This window comes from Vicia villosa, linkage group LG1, assembly GCF_029867415.1.
Source record: "Vicia villosa cultivar HV-30 ecotype Madison, WI linkage group LG1, Vvil1.0, whole genome shotgun sequence".
In the NCBI taxonomy this organism is placed as follows: domain Eukaryota; kingdom Viridiplantae; phylum Streptophyta; class Magnoliopsida; order Fabales; family Fabaceae; genus Vicia; species Vicia villosa.
In genome coordinates, this window is record NC_081180.1 from 71,480,184 (window position 1) to 71,503,359 (window position 23,176).

Here is a 23,176-nt window from a genome sequence, read left to right on the forward strand (position 1 = left end):
CGCTCCCTTGAAGCTCTTCTTCTCTTATCTCTAGACTCTTGCCTCTTTGCCAATCCTATAAAAGTTATCATGCACTGACACTCTCATGTTCTCCAAATCCCTTATTTTATTTCAAAACCTAATTCCTTTTATTAGGTTGTTCCCTTCCCACCTCCATATTTTCCTTAATTATAACCTTGTGAGGAGAACTAGTATAAATTTCCGGTGTTCTTTACTTTTTCACATTTACCGCTTTCTTCACATATCATAACCAGAAAAGAAAGAAACACTTCCCTAAAATTCAGAAATATTTTATCACACCTAATTCACCCATCTTAGGCACACTTCATACTTACAAAAAATGTTAAACGCGACTCCTGTAAAAGGAAACATGCTTACAAGTTATTATAATGCAAAAAAGATGGTGTAGAAGTTGAGAATAAAAGTAAAATAGATAGGTTGTTGTATTGAAAGTATATTCCATTTCATAATTTTTTCACGCGGTCGAGGTCCACTTAGAGGTGCCAGCCATTGGCTAGGGTTGGAATTCTACCGAGTTTGACTATTTGTCATCAATTCTAATTAAGTGATGGAGATATCTACCACTAATTCTAATTCTTTTTGCCCCTTGGAGAAGGCGTCATAGTTAAGTCTCTAATAGCACACACTAGCATTGTGCCTTTTTTACAACATATTTGACATTGAACATTGAAGCGAACTTCACATCTTCCTTCTCTGTCACAATTGAAGTTACTACGACCACCACAAATGAAGCGATTTCCATTTTACTGAAATGAAGTGTCATAGCTAGGTGCAACACTAGTATCAAATTTGTTTTCATCAAACTTTTTCTTAACTTGTTACACACAAGTTTTGAATATGTTGTTTGAGTTAAAGGTTTGGGACAAAGACTCACAAACACTGTTAAGCAAATTTCTTTCACATGTCATGGCCTAGGATTAAGTTTACATTTTTATGTTTTCTATTTTAGCTATGCAAAGTTAGTTACACAATACAACAAGCTCAATATTTATACTTTTGTTGGACTGTGCCAACATAACACAGTCAGTTATAGGTTGTCAGAGTCCTTAGGTTTAGTTTGGTTCTACATTATTACTAACCTAATGCTACTATTACTATATTATAATTGAGGGTTGAGAAGGAAAATCATAAATAAATTTCAATAATTTTAAAAGATCTCTTAGTTGAATTTTCTATCGTAGTGTTTTAAAATTCGATCAAGACACTAAATTACCTAATTCTTTGTCCAACTATATGACAATTGACTTGATCTTTATTAAAAAATCATGACATAGTATTAATTATTTTAAAATTTTTAATCTATAACATGTAGGTATGTGTTTTCATTTATTTATAATATGTCAGGAATTATGACATACTTTCAAAGAATTTAAAAAGAGATTACAAAAGTGTTATGATAAAATAGTCACCCAAGTTTTCAAAAACAAACCTTTTTTTTCTACGCAAGTATTTCTCAATATCTCCAACTCTCTATATATGAATCAAACAAGCTCAAGCTATTTAGAAAATTTTCCCAATCCCCTTAGATACATTTAGTGTTTCTCAAATTCCAAGAACTCAAAAAAATTTATACCATTACCTTTCTAGGTTTCCCAATAGGAATCCTAACCCTTCTCTTTATCTTTAACTCTTGAAGTTTTAAAGGATGTTAAGACAATAATGATTGAGCTCGAGATACATATTCACATCTTCTGAAACCTAATGGATAATTAACAAGCCCAAAACACACCCCCTTAACAAACAAATTTTCCAATTGAAACAAGCAAGCTTCATACACGCGAACTAAATTAACTAAATTGGATGCGATGACCGATAATTAACCAAATTGGACGCGATGCCCGGTGGACCAAAACTAGTGTTGGACCCGACTACTACCGTCTCCCTACACTGTCGTCGATCGTAGGACCTCTGCCAATGTGGCTCGCCCACAGTCATCATAACTCCTACCTATAAGTCACTATTGTCAGTACAACTAATCTTGTAACTGGGTCACCAACAAACACCACATCAATAGGCATGTCAATTTTAGGGGGTAACTGGATATGCTTACTTGAACTTGTTCTCTAAAGAGAAAGATATGTCGTTTTCCACCTCTCTACACTAAGCACTTGAAGAAGATCTCCTACCCAATTCTCAAAGAAAAACTTCACTAGTGTAGAACCCAACAATAGATGCCTCAAATTACTCTAAATATGTTTGGTGAACCAATGTAGGCTAACAAGATATAAGACTTTGAACGCCAGAACCGACTCGAAAGCGGAAAAACTCTCCATCGACCTTCCTGGCCACAACAAGACAACTACATTCAGAACTAATGACAAACTAGAAGAATTTGTCTAACCAAGATCTTTTCTTAACTTAGAAGAAATTCACACACTAGTTGAACAAAAATCCATCCCACTCTCACCTACCAACTCACGAGTGTCACATGCCTCAAAAGTTAAAACCTATTGTAGGAAAATTATGAACTAGATGGAGAGTTTTCCAAAGTCGAGTCAATAGATGTATTACCCCCATCAGGAAAAAAACAATAGAAAAATTTGTCTCCTTACTCTCCAGCATAGTAGACGCTGACCTGGTATACACAAGTCTCTTCAGTTGACTGTTAGAGAGAGAGAGAGAAAGAAACATGCAAGTATGCACTTTTTCCTACTTCCTAACACACACCCTTCACTAAAGGGAGGCTTACGTTCACTTTTACAAACTTTAACTTCCACCGCAACAACACACAAAACCTTATTCAAATGGCCAAAACTATTAACCAACGAGACTACCCCCACTTGTCACACATGTATATTTACAACCAACAAGGGCCACAAAACCATTATTTATCTCTTATTCTTCCCTACCACACACACAACTACCTTCCTCTTCATTTAAACTTACAACTTCACAACCAACCTATTCTCCAATGGAGGACGCCAAAACCGAACCATAAGAACTTGCATCCTCTTTTACTGAAACTAAGTCAAGCTAATAAGTTTCCAAAAACTATATGAAGAGGAACACCAACCAACCTTAACCAAGTACCCTCTCCCCATACACACCATCTTCCTTCAAGAAACTCACTGAGTCAAATAAAAGGGACCACCACTATTTTTCCTTAGTTAGAAAGGAAAAAGTGCTCTACCGCCAGAAGAGCGTAATAAAACATGAAAACCTCCCATAAAAGTTGGCTTTATATGAGAATATTAGCCTAGAGTGATTCCCTCACTAGTTCAAACTCAAGTGATACGTAAATACTCTGGCCAAACCAGAGGCTACGAAACTAGCTTGTCCTTGAGATTGGGAGAGTTCGACCACTCTAATTAGAAGGAGAGAAGCTCTCCTAAGGGGTGGATGAGGTATAACTATCGAAGGAGCACAAGAACTTGCAATGTTTCCCATGATCATCTCAGAGAACAACTTAATAGATGAAGAACCACCCACTGCTTTTTTACCTCCTAACCTTTCCCTTGCTTGTCAAATCTCCTTCCAACATCCCCTACTAGTCATTTAAACTTCGGTCTATTCTTGAACCCCCCACCCAAAATTTCTCCAACTGACTTCAAGAAGATCCAAATTTGAAACCTCCTATTTTGTCTCTCCTAGTAGGAATAAAAACATAACACAACAATGCAAACCGAGAAACAACCCGACTCAGCTCCCATTTGGTCACCTTATCTGGGAAGTTAGTAAAGAAGAAAGATACTCACCCAACATCAAGAGGCTGAACAAAACCTGATAACCTACTCCGCACCATGGTGAGTGAACCAGCGCTCGAGAAGACAAGGATCCACCACCCAAACAAGAAAGAAGGTCGAACTCAAATGATTACCCTATACTAAGACTAAATGAAACACATGCAACTGTATTATGCAATGCAAAAAATGGAAAAAAGGGGTGTGAAATTAGATTGAGCCACCAACCATAATTTCCAATGAGTGAGAAATGCATGAAAAAACTAGATACAAAACGGAGAAGCAATAAAGAGAAGTGAGAACTTCACTCTCTAAAAATAATTTCTCTTTTGGTTGATAAATAATGTAAAAATAGAAAATAGATTAAAGTTTTATGAACAAATATGGTCCCCTCCACTTCTCAAGTTCTAATAAAAGTTAAACTTGGAAAAGTCCTCATTGATGGTCCAAATGATGGAAAGGAAAATGATGATATTGGAACAGTCCTTATCATATTTATTATATAGTTGCTGGTTATATTTAAAATATCTGGGTTGATGATATTTTCTTAACTACAATACTAAGATAAATAATCACAAACACATTGAAATGAAAATATATAAATAGGTACATGAGTGTCTCTATGTAATTCAAACCCACAAGACTCCATTTATTTCTTTGTGTTTGGATAAACCGATCCAAATATATATGAGATGAAACTTTTGTTTTCTCAAACAATTTTCAACTCAAGGTTTGTACATCCAGCTTTAGCCTTGTGTTTTTCAAAAAGATCTTGAAGTGCTTCAAGAAATTCACTATGTACTTTGGCAACCTAAAATCATAGGAAAGAAAACAAAAGATAAATTAATATGCTAGTATTGATTGTGATTGTATGAAAACGAGGTGAAAGGAAAATTATAAATGCATGCATACCTGGTCTGTTGTTGGTTTTGGATTCTTGTTAACATGAATAGGTCTACTCACCACCACATACAACGGATTCTTGAATGGTATAGGAGATCTATAATACATGTTACATGACTATTAGGAAGCTAAAAGTGAAAACAAAATTTAAGAGAGGAAGAAAATGAGAATGAAGCAATTTAACTTAGAAAAGATCATCAAATGATTTAGTTATTTTAATTTCAATCCGATTCTATTTAAAGATTTTTTAAGAAAAATCTAATTTTTATATACATTGAATAACTAATGTACCTGAATAATATATTGTTTAGATACATTAATATATATAAAAAGTGAATTTTTTTTTATAAATAGGACCAAAGGTGACTTACCTAAACATTTCCCAGAATATTATTGGATTAATTTTGATAAACCTTGTTAGATTCTGAACTAATTTACCCGGAATTTTCCACCACTTATAGGTATTTGTCTGTCACCAAAAAGAAAATCATTACAAATCAATAACATCTAATAATAATAACAACCAAATTAGATATGATAATTAAAAATAAAGAATTTAGCGCAAGAATATAAAAAAATACCAGACCAAAGCAGAAAACTGGAACAAGAGGGTGACCTATCTCCATTGCTATTCGAACAAATCCTCTTCTTTCTTTCAGAAATACATTCTATAAATCAATGGTTTGTGAATTACTATTTTTGCACAAAATGTAAAAATTTACAAATTTAATAATTGAAGTAATGTACCTCAGAACCATGCTCCATAAAAAGAGTTTCTCGATTTCCACCGGGTACTATAATGCAACTATGGCCAGAAGCCAACAAAGAAATTAAGTTTTTCTTCGCCACTGATGTAAATCCCAACCATGTCCATACTTGCCCCAAAAATGGTATATAAAAAGACTATTCATTCATAAAATGATCACATGAGAACCTTTATTATTATTATTATTATTATTATTATTATTATTATTATTATTATTATTATTATTATTATTATTATTATTATTATTATTATTGTTTCTAATTAATATAACCTTCCTTAATTAAATAAGAAAAAAAAGTAACACATAGATAAATTTCTTACTGCGCTGCTAACAAGAAATCTTATTTTTGAAATAGGCATGAAGCCTATGTTGTCAAGAAGTACAAAGATGCCGAATGGAAAAACTGAATGTGGCTCGTAGCCAAAAACTGCATACAGGATATCATTTTTTTTATCAAAGGCTAAATAAAATCAATATACAAGTACTAAGTACTATGAGTATGCTTGTATATTATTTGTAACAAATTATATATAAAATAATTTTACAGTGTTATCTAATAGAAATATATCGTTTAATTATGTCATATGAATAATTTTAGAATTACAAACTTAACAGAATACATTATCGTGATTGCTGATAGAATCATTTTCTGAATGGATCATATAAAATACATTAATAAAAAAATAATTATTTTTTCAGTTGTTCAAATTAACTTTGGAGTCAAAATCAAGAAGAAGAGAATTCATATCAAAAAGAAAAATTTGTGCGATGAATAGTGTCTATTGTCTTTTCATTAACTGAGAATTGACATCTGAATGCATATTTTCAATGGTTCATATTAACTCAGAAAAAGAGAATTCATATAAAAACTGTAAACTGAATAGTGTATGTTGTCTTTTCACTAATTGAGAATAGACATCTGACTGTATAATGAATACCTCTTTTCAAATTTTCATTAAATTTTTTCTTTTTCAAATTTCTTTTTTCAAACTTATTTTTACGATTTTTTTACCAACCTGCCACACTATTGAAATAATAATACCAATATGCCATGAAACGAAAATAAAACACCAAAATGCTACACATTTTACTCACGTCCGACCAGGCCTTGGACGGACTGGTGAACAATTTTTTGCCCCTGTTGGGGTCCGGCCAGGGGTGGGCCGGACGCTAACTGGGCCTTTTTTTTTCATTTTTTTTGTTTTAATTAATTTAAATGATTTATTTATTTATAATAATTGTTTTTTATTATATTTAATGATTAAAATATAATAAAAAATTAAAAAAACAATATAATAAAAAAAACAATTATTATTTGCCAATATTTATTTTATTCAAGACATAAACGGGTACAAGAAAAAAAAGCCTATTTTTTTTTTTTTTTGCTTTCGTTGGACCATATGACCCCCTGTGAGACATATGGTGGGTTTCTTTGGTCTCGTACCCCTGCGTAACGGTTGGTCATTGTTTGGTGGAGGTTGCCTTTGTGGAGAATCGTCGCTTGAAAGATCATCATTTTGATGCGATGGATCACCATCCATAAACCTAGCCAGTTGTTCTTCAGTTATTGTTGGTAAATTAAGTATTTCATCATCGGTGATTTCAACGAGTGGTTGATTTGAAGCCACAAAAGGTTTGTGGCATTTGTGCTTGAAAGGATGGATAGTAGGCATTCGTAGTGTCAAAGGTATATTGTGGTTGGGAGAGTGTAGGGGCAGAGAAAAGCGGTTGAGATTGGGAGTATGACTGGTCGAAGTCGGGTTGAGGGATTGGGGTGTGATGTAGTGGTGGTCGAAGTGTTGATTGTTGTTGATATTGTTCTTGGTGGTAGTAGTAGTTTGTTTGGGGGGTTGAGGTGTAAGGACTTGGAATTTGAGATGGTGTGGCAAAAAAAGTGTGTTGTTGTGTGGTTTGAGTGTGTTGGTATGTTTGTGGAAATGAAGATGTTTGTTGTTGGAATTGTGTTTGTTGGAATTGTATTGTTGGTTGAAATTGTGGTGTTGGTTGGAATTGTGTTGTTGGTTGGAATTGTGGTGTTAGTTGGAATGATTGTGGGATTTCTTGATGAAAGGTGGTATGTGAGGCTGTTTCTTGGGTTGATGAAGAGGAGGCACAATGACGCGGGTCTGCCAAATACGATTATCTCGACAAATATATTAATGGAATATTTCTTAACCATTGCATATATTCATCGGTGTGGCGTAAAGTAGTACTCATATCACCTGTCATTATTAATTTTTTTCTATCTTTCCACTCGTTGTTCTCATCAATGTTCAAATCAGTATAAGCAGCACCCTTTACATCCTTCTTCGTTATTGTGTGGTGATCTTCAAGACATCTCGGGGGTTGAGGGATGTTTTGAGTAAACCCAAATTGAAGCCTAACCCTGTCAGCGTGATGCATTTCCACCATATGAAAACAAATAATAAAGGTAGTTGCACTCCACGCCCGAGCTTCTCGTTGAACACAACGTGGATATTTTGCGTAAGGCCTCCACAAAAACTGTAAGACATAAATAAATATAAGAGTCGTATTCACGTAGAGGAAATATTTAATATATGGCTTGGTAAAAAACTTACATCTCCAATGACCATGTGATCCAAAATGAAACGATATCTATCTAGATAAGCATTCGGAGATGCGAAATACTCCATACCTCGTTGTGTAAATCTTGCATATTTAAAAAGTAAAATTAGAAATATGCGTTAATTAATTGGTAAAATAAATATATGGAATAAAGAATTTACCTAACGGCGTATGGATAAGATGGAGCAATTTCACTCCTTGGAGCAAGTCGTGGAATGCGATAGTAGGCCCACACAGCGAGAAGGAGTGAGCAGCCTGCAACACTCTTGACGTCTACACGACATGCTTTGCAGATCTCCCTGTAAAGGTAACACAAACACGCAGACCCCCAACTATATTGGTCGCATTTATCAAGATCTTTGACAAATTTGAACCAAGAAGAATGCAACACATTATGAGATTTGTCAGGAAATAAAACTGCAATCATGCTTAAGATATATAATTTTGCATGTAAAATATTTTGCTCCTCTGTTGGTTGAGGAATTTTTTCTATCTCATCCAACTCGTCGTGGATCCATGTCAATTTTACCGCACCCTTCACCCTACCATCAAAAGGTTCTATGCCTAAAGCATCGACACACGAATAATCAGGTCCTTCGGTTTCACCTACTACAGCCCTCCCATCTATACGGAGGCCAAACAACATATTTACATCCTCTAGTGTTATTGTACATTCGCCTATTGGCAAATGAAACGTGTGTGTCTCGGGCCTCCATCTCTCAAGCATCGCAACTACGAGTTTGGAATCAACACTTCGAAAGTTGATTTTGGCGACTTGTCCAAAACCGGCTCGTTCCAAGTAAGGCTTGATAAACTCACTTGGCTCCTTGTCGAATAGATGAGTATGTAGTCTAAACCTTTTAGAATCATCCTATACAAAAATATATCATTTTGTTAGTATACAAAAATAATAAATTGTGAAACTTACGTATAACAAATACTAGTAACAAAACTTACGTATGCAGCCACATTCGTCCTTGTTCCTCTATGTGTTTCTCCCAAAGTAAGCAAAGCAGACATATTGTGTGATTGTGATACTGGTAAACAAATTGTGTGTTTCAGATGAATATGCAACTCTTAAATTTGGAAGATGTGATGAGTTTGGAGTGACAATGAGAGGTTGAATTTATAGTCAAAGTGGATGCATTATATAGACCAATGGATTAACAAGTGTAGTGCATGCAAAGAAGATGAAATCTATTATCCAACTTTCTCTTTGACTCATGCATGCTACTACTCTATGGATGGGATGGAACAATGGTTGAAGTGACAATTGCATGCATGCATGCAACAAAAAACGAGCCATGTTAGGGTCCGGCCAACCATTGGACGGACGTGAACTAGTCACGTTTGCGTTCGGCCAACCCTTGGACGGACACCCTTGTGGTTCGGCCAACCCCTGGACGGACTGAAACATGTTTCGTCCTTTGCCTGGATGACCCCCTACGTGTCCACTTTTGGTTTGCATAGTTTAAATACCCATTTGACTGAAACATGTAATTCAAATACACATTCAAACACACATAGAAAAAATATAGTTTCATTGAATAGCTCAGAGAAACATAATTCTTTCAGTGCACTACAATGGTATTATAAGTAACGATCTAACCAACGGTTTTTCGTTTAGCAATACAGAAACAAAACGTTTCAAAGTGCATTGTAGGTCCGATTTTATTCATTTGAAGGAACGGATCGAATCAAAATTGCAACTTCCTGTAAGTGAAATTATTTATCGACTTCCGTTATTTAATGGAGACAACGGTAACATTTTTTACGCCATGAAACAAATAGAGGACGACGATGGCGTTAAAGTGATGTTCGAATGTCACAATACGTTTGCTCCTCTTGACGATGTCGAGATATATGTTCGTATTGTTAGTCATGCCATTAACCAATCGCAAGAGTCGCATTCGCATTAATACGATATGAGCCAACCCACTGATGAAGAGCCAGTTGGGTGATAAGATGATATTCCATCGTCTATTTTGGGCTTTTCAACCATGCATCCATGGTTTTGCTTATTTCAAGCCAATTGTTCAAGTCGACGGAACATGGTTGTATGGAAGGTACAGAGGGACCTTGTTGATGCCTGTGGCGCAGGATGGGAATGGTAACATTTTTCCAATTGCTTTCGCTATTATCGAGGGTGAAACCAAGGATGCTTGGAGTTTTTTCCTTCGCAATCTAAGAAGCCACGTGACACCCCAACCTAATCTATGCCTAATATCAGACAGACATCCATCGATTAAAAGTGCTTATGATGATCCTGCAAATGGATGGCAAAATCCTCCGTCTTCACATGTCTACTGCATTAGGCATATCGCGCAAAACTTTATGCGTGCGATTAGAGACAAGGAACTACGTAAAAAACTCGTCAACATGGGTAATAGTCAAATTGATCTTTGTTAAGTACATTTGTCAATTGATCTTTGTCGTTTTCTTAACATGTTTATTATTTGTAACAGGATATGCATTGACGGAGTCAACGTACAACTACTATAGAACCGAAATTCGCCAGACAAATAGAGATGCTTTGGAGTGGATTGAAAATATCCCCAGGGAGAAGTGGGCAAGGGCGTTTGATAGAGGGCAACGATGGGGACACATGACGACTAACCTTGCAGAAGCAATGAACTCTGTGCTAAAGGCAACCAGAAACCTTCCAATAGCTTCTTTGTTTTCGGCCACATATTTTCGGATGGGAGCATTATTTGGTCAACGTGGACATGAATGGACAAAGAGGTTGACATCAGGCCAAACTTTTACAGACAAGTGTATCAAGGGGATGACTGAAGAAGTCAACAAAGCAAGCAGTCATAATGTTTATCAGTTCGACCAGGAGAGGTTCTATTTTATGGTGGGCGAAAGAATAAACCGCAACGATAGTCGACCAACTGGTACTTATGGTGTTGATCTACGAAAAAGAACCTGTGATTGCGGAAAATTTCAAGCGTTCCATTTGCCTTGCTCACATGTGATTGCAGCATGTGAAAGTATACGCCAAGACTACACCATTCACATACCCGACGTGTTCAAGATTCAACATGTTTTTAAAGTCTACCAACAAAGCTTCCAGATCCTCCCACATCAAGACAATTGGCCGCAATATAGAGGAGCTACTCTTTGTCATGACGAAACTATGCGTAGGAAAAAAAAGAGGTCGCCCAAATAGTACTCGGATTCGAACCAAAATGGACGACGTGGAAAAGGAAAAGAGAATGTGTGGGATATGCCGTGAAGTAGGCCATATCCGAAGTAAATGTCCAAATGTAGCAGGCCCGTCCAATAGGCCTCCTTAATGTTTACTTCAACTAGCTTTATGAATGTAATATAATGTCTTTTTAATTGAGTTTGCAACCATCAATGACTAAAACAACATTTCACATTAAACATAACTAAAACAAAATTTTACATTACCAAAACAACATTCAATGACAACGACATAAAGACAGCCACAAATAAAACGACCACACAGAAAACAATTAAAACGACCTCACAGGAAACAAATAAAACATATTCTAAGAGATTACAACCATCAACACAATATCATGTGGTCCTAGCATCATCATAAGGACACCAACGTCATTTTTCACGGCTCTCCAAGAACGAGTTACTACTCCATTTGGGCCTTTCTCCGTGACCTGCCTTTCAATTTTCCTTATCTTTTCACCCTCGAGAATGTTTCCTTCTAACCATCCGATCAAGTGCCTCTGTAGATGTTCGAAAGTTTGCGTGTTCCAGAGTTTGATCTTCAACGGAGGCTTTGTTGCTGAAAAAATAATGTTGCATCTCTCTTCATAGGTGGAAACGTTGGAAGGGGTTCAGAAGATATCTCCAATAGTAACACTAAACCTTCAATTGTAACTGGTGTGAGTGCAAATGAGCAATACAATCTTATTTATAGGCAAAAAAAATATAATATATGCCCTCGGCCATCTATTGGCCGAACCTACACATGCTCGTCCAACCCGTGCCTTACTCGTATTTTTAATAATTAAAATAATATTTTTTTTAATTTTTTATTATATTTTAATCATTAAATATAATAAAAAATAATTATTGTAATTAATAAATCATTTAAATCAATTAAAACAAAAAAAAACAAAAAAAAAAAGCCCAGTTAGAGTCCGGCCCACCCCTGGCCGGACCCCAACAGGGGAAAAAAAAAGCTTCACCGGTCCGGCCAACACCTGGACGGACATGTAAGGAAAGTGTGGCATTTGGATATATTTTTTTTTTTATTTCATGGCATTTTGGTATTATCTTTTCATTATTGTGGTACTGTGGTAAAAAAATCTATTTTTACACCAATCACCCATTTTTTTCATATAATTAATACTATTTCATAAGTTATGTTCCTATCAAATTTAAGTACAAGCAAATGAGGAAGGAAGTTTTATTTCTTTTTGATATGTTTGGTAAAATAGAGATACTACCAAGAATGTTTGAGATCATCATTTTCCTTTCCAATATTTGGATCATCTTTAAGGACTCCTCAATGTTTAACCTTTATTAGAATTAGAATTTGTGAAGTGGAGGGTAATTTCACACTTTTAATAATTTTTTACTTACATTTTTCGCAAAACTTTCAAAACAATCTAGTAAAGTTTGCTTTCTTACTTTCTTATTAAATTATAACCAGAAAAAGTTGTGACCCGATTAATGAAACATATATTCATAAATAGGAATATTTTTATTTATTAAACTCTAAATCAAATAAATAGGAATTTTGTAATAAAATATTTTAAACTTGACTTTAGCAAATTTTTTTCAATTTTGGCCAGTTTTGATTTAGTTTATTTGCTATTTGATTTGATTCTATTACTATTTGTGTAACATAAGTTTAGTTCACTAAGCCTGTGTTTGGTAAGACATGTTTTCGAGCTTATAGCTTATGTCTTATGTCTTATGTCTTATAAACTCATATGATAATTTAGACCCGTTTGGTAACAGTCTTTTCATCACGAGCTTATAGCTTATTTTACTAGCTTATGTCTGTTTGGTAAAAATAGCGGTTGACTGATAAGCTAGATGATAGCTTATAGCTTATGACTGATGACTTATAGCTTATAGCGGATAATTGAGACTAATAGCTTATAAGCTAATTGAAGTGTTTGGTAAAATTAGCGGTTCAATTAACTTATAAATGTAAAATGACATAAAAGATATTTAATATCTAATTATTTTATTTTAAATTAAAATAAATTATAAGGGTTAAAAATGGATTTTAATTAAAATAATAAGGATAAAAACGGAAGAAAAAATAATAAGCTATAAGATGCTAAAACGCTATTTGAAATAGCGTCTGGAAAATAAGCTATAAGCTAGCAAAATAAGCTATAAGCTCGTGATGAAAAGACCGTTACCAAACGGGTCTAAATTATCATATGAGCTTATAAGACATAAGACATAAGTTATAAGCTCGAAAATATGTCTTACCAAACAGAGCCAAAAAATAACGTTTTAGCTTATGTCTTTTTTTTTTGAATAGGCAATGGAATAACTTGAGAGCATAAGAGGTGCTCACCCGAGAATACAAAGCAGAAAACTTCTACCGCTCAAAACAAGAGAGCGGGAGAATATTCCAAGAGTAATAATTACAAGACTTGAGCCTATAGAAGGAGCAAAGCCACCTCCAAGAATTAGAAACCACCCCAGCCCAACATTCATTAAAACTAAAAGATTCCTGCTTGAAAATGATAGCGTTCCTTATCAACCAAATTCCCCACACCGTCGCTAACCAAATAACCGCTACTGTGTCCCTAACAACCGAACCTTTCACCTTGTGCATGGCAAAAGGATACCTAACAAAATCCTCGTAGGATAATTCCTTGATATTACCAATCCAATTAAAAACCTTCGCCCACACATCCTCCACGACCTCGCAACCACCTAAAAGGTGAGATAAATTCTCTTCCTCCTTATTACAAAAGACACAAAGCAAATCACTAGAGTCCAGAATACCTCTCTTATGTAATTGGTCCTTGGTAGCAATAAGATTGTGAATGATTCTCTATCCGAATAAAAGAAGTTTAGACGGAGTTTTTACCTTCCATAATAGCGCAGCCACTTTGACTATGTTAGGATCAAGAGGTGGTCCGGATAGCTTTTCAAAAAATCTCTTGTAGCATGACTTAACCAAGAAAATTACGTCCATTGAAGGAGACCAATGGAACACGTCTGCTTCGTTTACACAAGGAGCAAAATCCTTAATACGTTGCAGCAGTTCTGTCCGCAAATCTTCGTCCGTCGCTGCCTGAGTGCCGAAAATGGCACTATCGTTCCAAAGCCAGCCGAGACTGTGAATCGCGCCTGCCTCAGCCACTGATATCAAGCCACTGCCAGCCGCTACAAACAGCTCTGGAAAAGCTGCTGCCAAGGGTTGTTGTGCTGCCCAGCAGCCGTGCTAGAATGGTATGTCAGCCCCGCTTCCGATATTACAGAAAACAGCACCTGCAAAACTGTGAGTTAAAAGAGAAAGATAATTGTCAGATAAGAGCAAGTCCCTCCACCAAATTGAATCAGCCTTCTCAATGACGGAAACATCCCCAACCAACACCTTTCTCTTCACATCTCCATATCTAGAAATAAGAATTCCGCGCCAAACCGCCTCCTCATCCGTCAAAATCCTCCACTTCCATTTGCTCAACAACGCTAAATTCATCACCTCAACATTTTTCATGCCTAAACCTCCTTCATCTCTTTCTTTGCAAACCGTCTCCCATCGAACCCAATGGATAGTCCTTTTATCTTCCCTACCATTCCAAAGGAAGGAACTTTGGATAGACCGAATTCCGTTGAGAACCTTCGAAGGAGCTTTATAGAATGACAAAGAATAAATTGGAATAACATTTAAAACGGAGTTAATCAAACACACCCTTCCCGTTATAGAAAGATTCAACCCTTTCCACACGGCTAATCTTCTTCTTAAGTGAGATATCAAATCCTTCCACATCGATGTCTTTCTAGGACTATCGCCCACTCTCACACCTAGGAACTTAAACGGCAACTTATCAACTTTACACGCAAGGAAGGTCGAAGCCGCTTCGATGAATCAATCTCCCACATTGACACTAAAAATATTGCTCTTATTGAAATTAACCCTCAACCCCGACATAATCTCAAAACCTCTAAGAATTGATTTAATGCTCCAAATGTTCGCAAGATCACCTTCCGCCAAAATAATTGTATCATCCGCGAATTGAAGCATACTAAACATTTCAAGGTCGTTACACAGAAAACCTCTAAACTCTCCTAACGAGGTAGCTTTTTCCATTAGGCCCGTTAACACTTCCGTGGCTAGAACAAACAAAAACGGGGACAACGGATCTCCTTGACGAAGGCCTTTTTCCACCTTAAAATCCTTTGTGACGCTCCCATTAACGATATCGGACAAAGTGCTAGTGAACACACATCCTTCCATCCACCTTAACCATCTTTCTCCGAACCCCATTTTGATGAGGACAAACCTCAAAAAACTCCAACTTACCCGATCGTAAGCTTTTTCAAAATCCACCTTCATAACTAGACACCTCCGCTTCTTTCTTTTGGCTAAATCCAACGCCTCATTCACCACCAAGACACCGTCCGCAATGTTTCTCCCCGGGACGAAAGCCGTTTGGTTTTTCGAAATCAACTTCCCAAGCACACTTTTCATCCTTCCCGCCAAAAAACTTGGAAATTATCTTATAAAGGCTACCGACAAGACAAATCGGCCTAAACTCGGTCAATTTGATAGGATGCTTGACTTTTGGAATAAGCGTGATGAAGGACGATGTACAACCTTTCTTTCGTAATCTTAGCTTTGTCAAAGAAATCCATCACATAACTCACCACCTCCGCCTTCACCGTTTCCCAACATTTTTGAAAGAATTCCAAGGTAAAACCATCCGGGCCCGGACTTTTATTTCCATCACAATCCCACACCGCCGTCTTAATTTCCTCTTCCGAGAAGGGCCTTTCCAACCACTCTTTATCTTCGTTTGACAAAGAGCGAAAGTCCAGCCCCTCCGGGACAGCTCTAGCATGATTTTCTTCCTTGAAAAAACCTTCAAAATGATCCCTAACTTCCCTTTTCACCTCCTCAACTCCCTCCACCCTACCCTCCTCTCCCTCCAACACCGAAATAGCTCCCTTTCTTTGTCTATCTTTAATAGAATTATGAAAGAACTTAGAGTTCTTATCTCCCTCCTTCAACCACAGTTGCCTCGACTTAAGTCTTAACACACTTTCTTTCGTTTGCAAACAATTCCACATCTCACAAGTTGCTTCTTTCCTCCTTTCCACCAAATTATCAATATTGCCACCGAAATTATCTATCAACAGAGAATCCATTTCTTTAATAGTTCCCACCTCCTCAGATACTTTTAAATCAATCCACCCAAAGATTTCCCGATTCCACCATTTAATTCTCTCCTTCAACCGCTTGAGCTTTTCGAATAAAACGTAGTCTCCCCTCCCTGTTACAATAATCTTACTCCACTCTACATGAACAAAAGCCTTGAAATCTTTATGAGTGAACCATGTGTTGTTGAATTTAAAGGGCTTTGGACCCCAATCAACCATCCCGCAAACAAGACGAATAGGAGCGTGATCCTAAACATCTCTAGAACCTATTCTTTGATCCACCACACCCCACGCATCAATCAATCTTCTAGGGACAAGGAACCTATCAATTCTGCTCATAGCTCTCCCATTATCCTTGAACCATGTAAATCTTCCTCCCACACACGGAACATCCACAACCCCCATTCGAGCGATAAATTCTTGAAACTCCTCCATACCCCTCGAGTTGGCTGCAGCACCTGCTCCCATTCTCTCTTCTCTCCTCACGGTCTCGTTAAAATCGCCACCAAGGCACCACTCATCACTCCCACTTGTATTCCTCCTCTCCACCAAACTCTTCCACAAAAGACATCTATTCAGCACATTGCAGGAAGCATAAATATTCACAAGATTGACAGCAGAACCATCCCCAAAAATATTTATTCCGACGTAACCTAGACCCGAAAAGCTGTACACAAGATCAAGGGATCCTTTCTTCCACATAATAACCATTCCTCCCGATGCCCCTTCTGAGTGTCTGGCCGTCCACTCCACCTCTTGCCCTCCCCAAAAAGATCTCGCAAAATCATCGCTAAAACTGGATAATTTAGTTTCTTGGATGAAACACACATCCACCTTAGAAGAATTTAACATAAAACTGACTCTCTTCCTTTTGGATAAAGTCCCCCCCCCTTATGTTATAAGAAAGAAAATTCATTATAACATCTTAAAGGCTCCTTCTTACCCTTCATTCCCAATCTATCTCTCTTTTCCAACACCTCTAGAGACGTAATGTTCGAATCATCATCCACACCACTCGAAACACCCAGTCTCTTAATTGATTTCCATAAATTACCCCCGACATCAGAAAAAGAATTCCTCCCCGCCCTATCATTGCAACGATTAACTTCAGAGTCAGTAGGAGAGGGGCACTGAACAGACGTACCTTTCAATCCTTGCTCTCCTGCATCTTCCAGAATAGTGTCGCCGGCGGATTGATCTTTTATACTATCGGCCCTCCTTGGAGCGACGCAGTCGAAGTAGGGAGGGACCGATTCCACCTTATCACCCAAATCAATAACACTTCTGTATTTTCTCCCTTTGACTTTCGCTATTTTCGTATTGGGCTTAGAGAGTTTCAGGTTTCTACATTCAGAATCAAAAGAAATTGGTCTTATAACAAGGCCCACTTCTTTCTCCGGCCCATTAAGAGAATTAATAGGTTCTGATTCTATACCACAAGACTCGGTCCCACCCACAAAACTGCTTTTGGAGTCCTCAATTAAAACCTCTTTACCCAACTTCCTTTTCTCGATCCCCCCACTGCCAGCTGGAGGGTCATTTAATGCATGCAGGAAAGGCTCATTAAATGCATGAGAAATAGGAGGAAGTTCAAAGAACACAGACACGCCCGAAACATTAAAAGCCTCCAGATTTTTCTCACTTGATGAAACTCTGCACTTTTCCTGTTCCACTGAACCTACGACAACAGCCTCCCTCCTACTATCTGTCGCCCCAACGTTGTTGACGAGAATGTCAACATCTTCTGACACCTTCCCATTGGACCCCACACGTTCATCCTCATCCAACTCCTCATCGGAGCTCCGACCGTCCCGGAAGGAGGAAGATACAGAGCCTTCTTCCTCTTCCATAACCTTCCTCATCTTGGCTATCTCAACCTGAGCATGAGTGTCTTCCTTTAAGAACAAAGAGAAAGAGTCTCCACCCACAACAATCTTAACAACTTCATTGATCACTACCTGTTGACTGGTTTTGATCAAGATTCTAGCTTCATCCATAGAGACTCTCGCCAAAGACCTATCATCGCATTTAACAAAACCACCATAAACATCCGCCAAGGCCTTGAAAAACTTAAGCCCCCACACATGGCATGGAATTCCAGAAACACGAATCCACGTGAGTCTTTCCTTATCAATATCTGAAGTTTTCCAAGGTCTAATCTCACTGAACCATTGTTCCCACCATCTCCTTCTTTCTTCAATAAGAATTTCAACCTCCCCGTAAACTAAGTCTTCCAAAACGCAGAGATTTGGACCAAGAATCGTTACTCTTATGGTGAAAATGCCCTCCTCCAGAAAAATCTTCTTAATTTCCGTCGCCATTCCCGCATTTCTCATAACACCGATGAACGCCCTTCCGTATCTGATTAAGTCTTCATCCTCCGCTACAAACTCAAAGGATTTGATCGTCGGGGAAACGTCTTTCATGGGAAACACAGAAGCCTTTCTGTTCTGAGTAGCCTCAGCAAAAGAGCGGTCTTATTAATTTTTCTTTCTTTTTTATCCTTATTATTTTAATTAATATCCATTTTTAACCCTTATAATTTATTTTAATTTAAAATAAAATAATTACATATTAAATATCTGTTATGTCATTTTACATTTATAAGCTAATTGAACCGCTAATTTTACCAAACACTTCAATTAGCTTATAAGCTAACAGTCTCAACCATCCGCTATAAACTATAAACCATCAATCATCAGCCATTAGTCATAAGCTATAAGCTATCAGCTAGCTTATCAGTCAACCACTATTTTTACCAAACAAACCCTAAGGCTCTGTTTGGTAAGACATGTTTTCGAGCTTATGTCTTATGTCTTATGTCTTATAACCTCATATGATAATTTAGACCCGTTTGATAACGGTCTTTTCATCACGAGTTTATAGCTTATTTTACTAGCTTATAGCTTATTTTTCAGACGCTATTTCAAATAGCGTTTTAGCTTATGTCTTTTAGCTTATTACTTTTTCTTTCTTTTTTATCCTTATTATTTTAATTAAAATCCATTTTTAATCATATTAATTTATTTTAATTTAAAATAAAATAATTATATATTAAATTTCTTTTATGTCATTTTACATTTATAAGTTAATTGAACCACTAATTTTACCAAATACTTCAATAAGCTATCAGTCTCAACCATCCGCTATAAGCTATAAGTCATCAGCCATCAGTCATCAGTCATAAGCTATAAGCTATCAGCTACCTTCAACCGCTATTTTTACCAAACAGTCCATAATTAAACATAATAATTTAATTATTTTAATTTCAATTTGATGTGAAGATTTTTTTTAACAGTCTTACTCATCATCTTTTCCTTTAGGCTTTCACACATCAGACTAAATTATTCAAGAAATTTTAAAATTACCTTTAACTCCACCCAAAAGAATCTCATCTAAACCCTAACTAACTTCTTCCAAACTATAACATAAGGAAGAATTAAAATAAAACCATAAAACCATGATAATAATAACAACACTAAGCTGGATTACTCTTACCCAGACAAGCATACATATATTTCTAAGAATGCAACTGCCTATAGACAAAGATTATTAAAGGGTTTCCAAGTTGCCTTCAAGCAAAAATTAGCCTTTACCGATAATCCTACTTACTTAAAAGGAATAGACTTTAAATTACAATTTATAATGAAGAAAGTCTCCTACCAGACCAATGAAACTGACAGAAACCTCCAACAAGACTTCTTATGAAAAAATTTACTCTAAGATCCGAGACAAGCTCAATTCCCTAGAGAATTATCTTAACCAGGCAAAGGTTTTCCCATCATTAATTGCATCATCCGTAATAAAAATATCATCTGCATACGGAAGATGAGAGATCTCAAGATCGAAGGAACTCACCCTAAGCCTAAAGTAAATATTAAGCTCCACTACCTACATAAATAAACCACTCAAGCATTCTTCCTAAAGTAAAGACTAACTTTTCAGAACACCGTTGAAAGATTCATGTTTTTGCTTGAGGACAAAACTTTCCAACCAGTGGAGGACAAGTTGGTCCATATATTAAGGTAAAAGAGATTCTATGTCGGTGTTCGTAAATGAGATACCCACTAAGCACTTTGAAGTGAGAGAGGTTTGCGTCAAGCAAATCATTTATCTACATTTTTGTTTTTCAAGTATGGGAAAACCCAATTGCACATTTTGGAGGATGAATGCTCAGTCAAAGGTAAAAGAGATTCAATTTGGTGGCGGGATGTGAAAAGTGTGGGGCAGTCCAGTTTACGAATTGATAACCGGTTCAAAGAATCTATTACCGGCAAGACTGGTAAAGACTCTCGCGTTAACTTTTGTAACACCAAATGAATTGGTACAGACACTTTACTATTGGAGCAATCAACAATCACAAGCCATTTTCTTCAATTTTGCGATTCGCCAAAATCAAAGGTTAAATGACCTTCAATTATTTGGTTAGCAGTGTATAGAGCCATTTGATTGAGTAGAAATAATGTTATTTTTAATGATGGTACATTAGAAATTTTGAATATAGTAAAGAAGAAGGCTAAATTCATGGTTTAGGAATGGTGGATGTACAAGAATGATGAAACTCTTTTATGTAGCAGAGAAGTTTGGAATTCTAATGAAAATCTTTGCTTTTCTTAACTTTGTTGTTGTTGTTTTGAGGTTGATCCTGTCTAAGGGTTCCACACCCCCCTTATGCTTATTTTATTAGTTTTTTACTAATAATATATCATCTAAAACGCATGCATTGCTTTAAAAGCGGACAATAATTAAAAAACGCATGCATTGCAGTATGGTGAAACAATTTAAATGAGAAAAAAATATGGATAAAAAACATAATTAAAAATTCTACTTATTTTTAAATCAAAAAAAAATTCTACTTAATTATTTTTAGATTAATAATACAAACCATAAGATTGGTCACGATGGAAAGCTTCTGCATCCTCTAAGTGAAGGGTGATAGGAAAATAACTGCAAACATGTTTGCATATGAATCTGAAATATAGAGAGAGAAAAATGGTAAGCTTGTACATTTTCTTTTTATTACTATTAACAAGTGGAGATGGCGGATCCTTCATGGGCAAAATTCGTTGTGGTATAAAGTTTTGAATACGCGGTATGGAGATTTGTCCTCTAAAATGTACGGCGGAGGAGGGGAAAGTAAAGTTACCTCAAAATGTTCGTTTTGGTAAAGGATATTTTAAAGATTATTTCTTCTTCTTCTCTTGATCCTATTGTTGCTTATTGTAGGTTTTACGTTCATAATTTATACAATATCTCTCGTTTAAAGTATGTTTCGGTGGCGGCTATGGGAGGATGAGAAAATGGAGAGTGGAAATGGGGAGATTTTGGAGTTTCCGAGGTAGGTGCGGATGACTCTATTTTAGTGGAAGAGTTCGCGGCTTTGAAAGGGCGGGTGGAGGGGTTTAGAAGTTGGTTGGAAGGAAAGGATTCCGTAGTTTGGGGTGAAATCGTGGATGCGGAGTTTTCGGTTGCGTCTTGTTATAATTTCTACAATAATCTTCGTATTCTGTATGGTCCTCCTAATAGGAATGACGAAGCGTTTGGGTTATTGTGGATATTGGATGTTCCGTTCAAGATCATGGCATTCGGATGGAGACTTTTTAACAATAGGCTACCGCTGAAGGATTTGTTGGGGTTCGAGGTATTTTTATTCCTTTGATGATTTAAAGTGCATTTTTTTGTGGATATTGTTTGGAAAGTAGTAATCATTTATTTTTTAGTTGCTTGGTGATGAAAAATATTTGGAGTGAGATTGCTTTTTGGGTTGGCAAAGGGGATAGCGTAAGCAAAGAGTGTTTGTCAAATGGATTGACACTTCTTTTTTTATAGCAAAAAGGTGAAAGATAGGAAGTTGGGAGTAGTTTGGCTTGCTACCACTTGGATTATTTGGTTGGTTAGAAAAGGAAGTTTGGAATGTGAATAATACCGTTTGGAATATTAAGCACTTGGTTTGGAGATCCTCGTTTTGTGAGAAAATTACACTCCCTAATTATTCTTTCTATTGCATGGATCCTTTGTTTTTTATCCTTTGTACTTTTTATCGTAGAAGTAATTGGTTTGTAATCTTTTCTTTATGCCGGGTTTTTCAGTGTCTCTGTGTAGTCAGGTTGGACAACTCTTACTTCTCCCTTATATTAATTCTTGCTTACACAAAAAAAACTATAATTATTTCAAACTAAAAAAAAGGAAATTATTAAGGGAAAGATAATAAAGAAAATAATAAATTACCTGGATAATTTTTGGGCTAGGAAACTGTTCTTGCTCACAGGAATGACCATAAACACTGTGATCAAAGCGAAAATCCTGACATGCAAATTGAAATTCCAGTTTAACACCATGAATAAAGACATGCAAATTGCAATTCCAGTTTAACACCGTGAATAAAAATAATTGATGTAAAAATAAAAAGAGAAGAAGAAAGAAATAAAACATACAAAAGTGATTTTGAGAGAGGAAGGAAGAAGAGAGTGAAGAGTATGAACACAAGACTGAAATGAATTCCTCCTACACACAAAGCTAATGCAACAACAGATTTGAAACAGTTACATGACTTGGCTCGCAACACTTTTTCCATATTTTTGTTCAGAGGTTTTGGTTTATGAAATAGTGAGTTTGTTGGTAGTCGCACATGGTCATGAGAGTTATATATTTCTGATTTCTGACAACTAATAGAGTTCTTTTTTATGGTTAAACTTGAAATACTCTCTCATCTGTTAAAAAAAAAAAAATTACTTTGTAAATGAGTGATTAATCTAATCTTGATCTCAAATGAAAAACCATCCTACATCTTTTTTATTCAACTCAAGAAGGAACTAAGATAAAGTATTTTGATTTTTTTTGTTAGGTTTATATGACATTACACATCTAGAAAGA

General features: G+C 36.2%; 1 protein-coding gene across 1 annotated transcript; it reads right to left on the bottom strand.

The window, feature by feature from the left end:
* Positions 1 to 4,237: 4,237 nt before the first annotated feature.
* Positions 4,238 to 22,877, bottom strand: LOC131645269 (diacylglycerol O-acyltransferase 2D-like). The gene is made up of 9 exons (XM_058915944.1): positions 22,738 to 22,877; positions 22,532 to 22,606; positions 21,189 to 21,274; positions 5,692 to 5,798; positions 5,352 to 5,507; positions 5,186 to 5,272; positions 4,976 to 5,073; positions 4,614 to 4,701; positions 4,238 to 4,512 (listed from the first exon to the last, which is right to left on the bottom strand). Exons 1-9 carry the CDS (start codon positions 22,875 to 22,877, stop codon positions 4,411 to 4,413), a joined length of 939 nt encoding a protein of 312 aa, XP_058771927.1. The 3' UTR covers positions 4,238 to 4,410.
* Positions 22,878 to 23,176: the final 299 nt, after the last annotated feature.

Bases quoted from the DNA above. Each gene is read 5' to 3' on its own strand.
- LOC131645269 (XM_058915944.1), bottom strand. From the start codon at position 22,877: ATGGAAAAAGTGTTGCGAGCCAAGTCATGTAACTGTTTCAAATCTGTT. The intron at 22,607-22,737 runs GTATGTTTTATT...TTTGCATGTCAG, and splicing joins CCTCTCTCAAAATCACTTTT to GATTTTCGCTTTGATCACAG. The intron at 5,273-5,351 runs GTACATTACTTC...ATTGATTTATAG, and splicing joins TTATGGAGCATGGTTCTGAG to AATGTATTTCTGAAAGAAAG.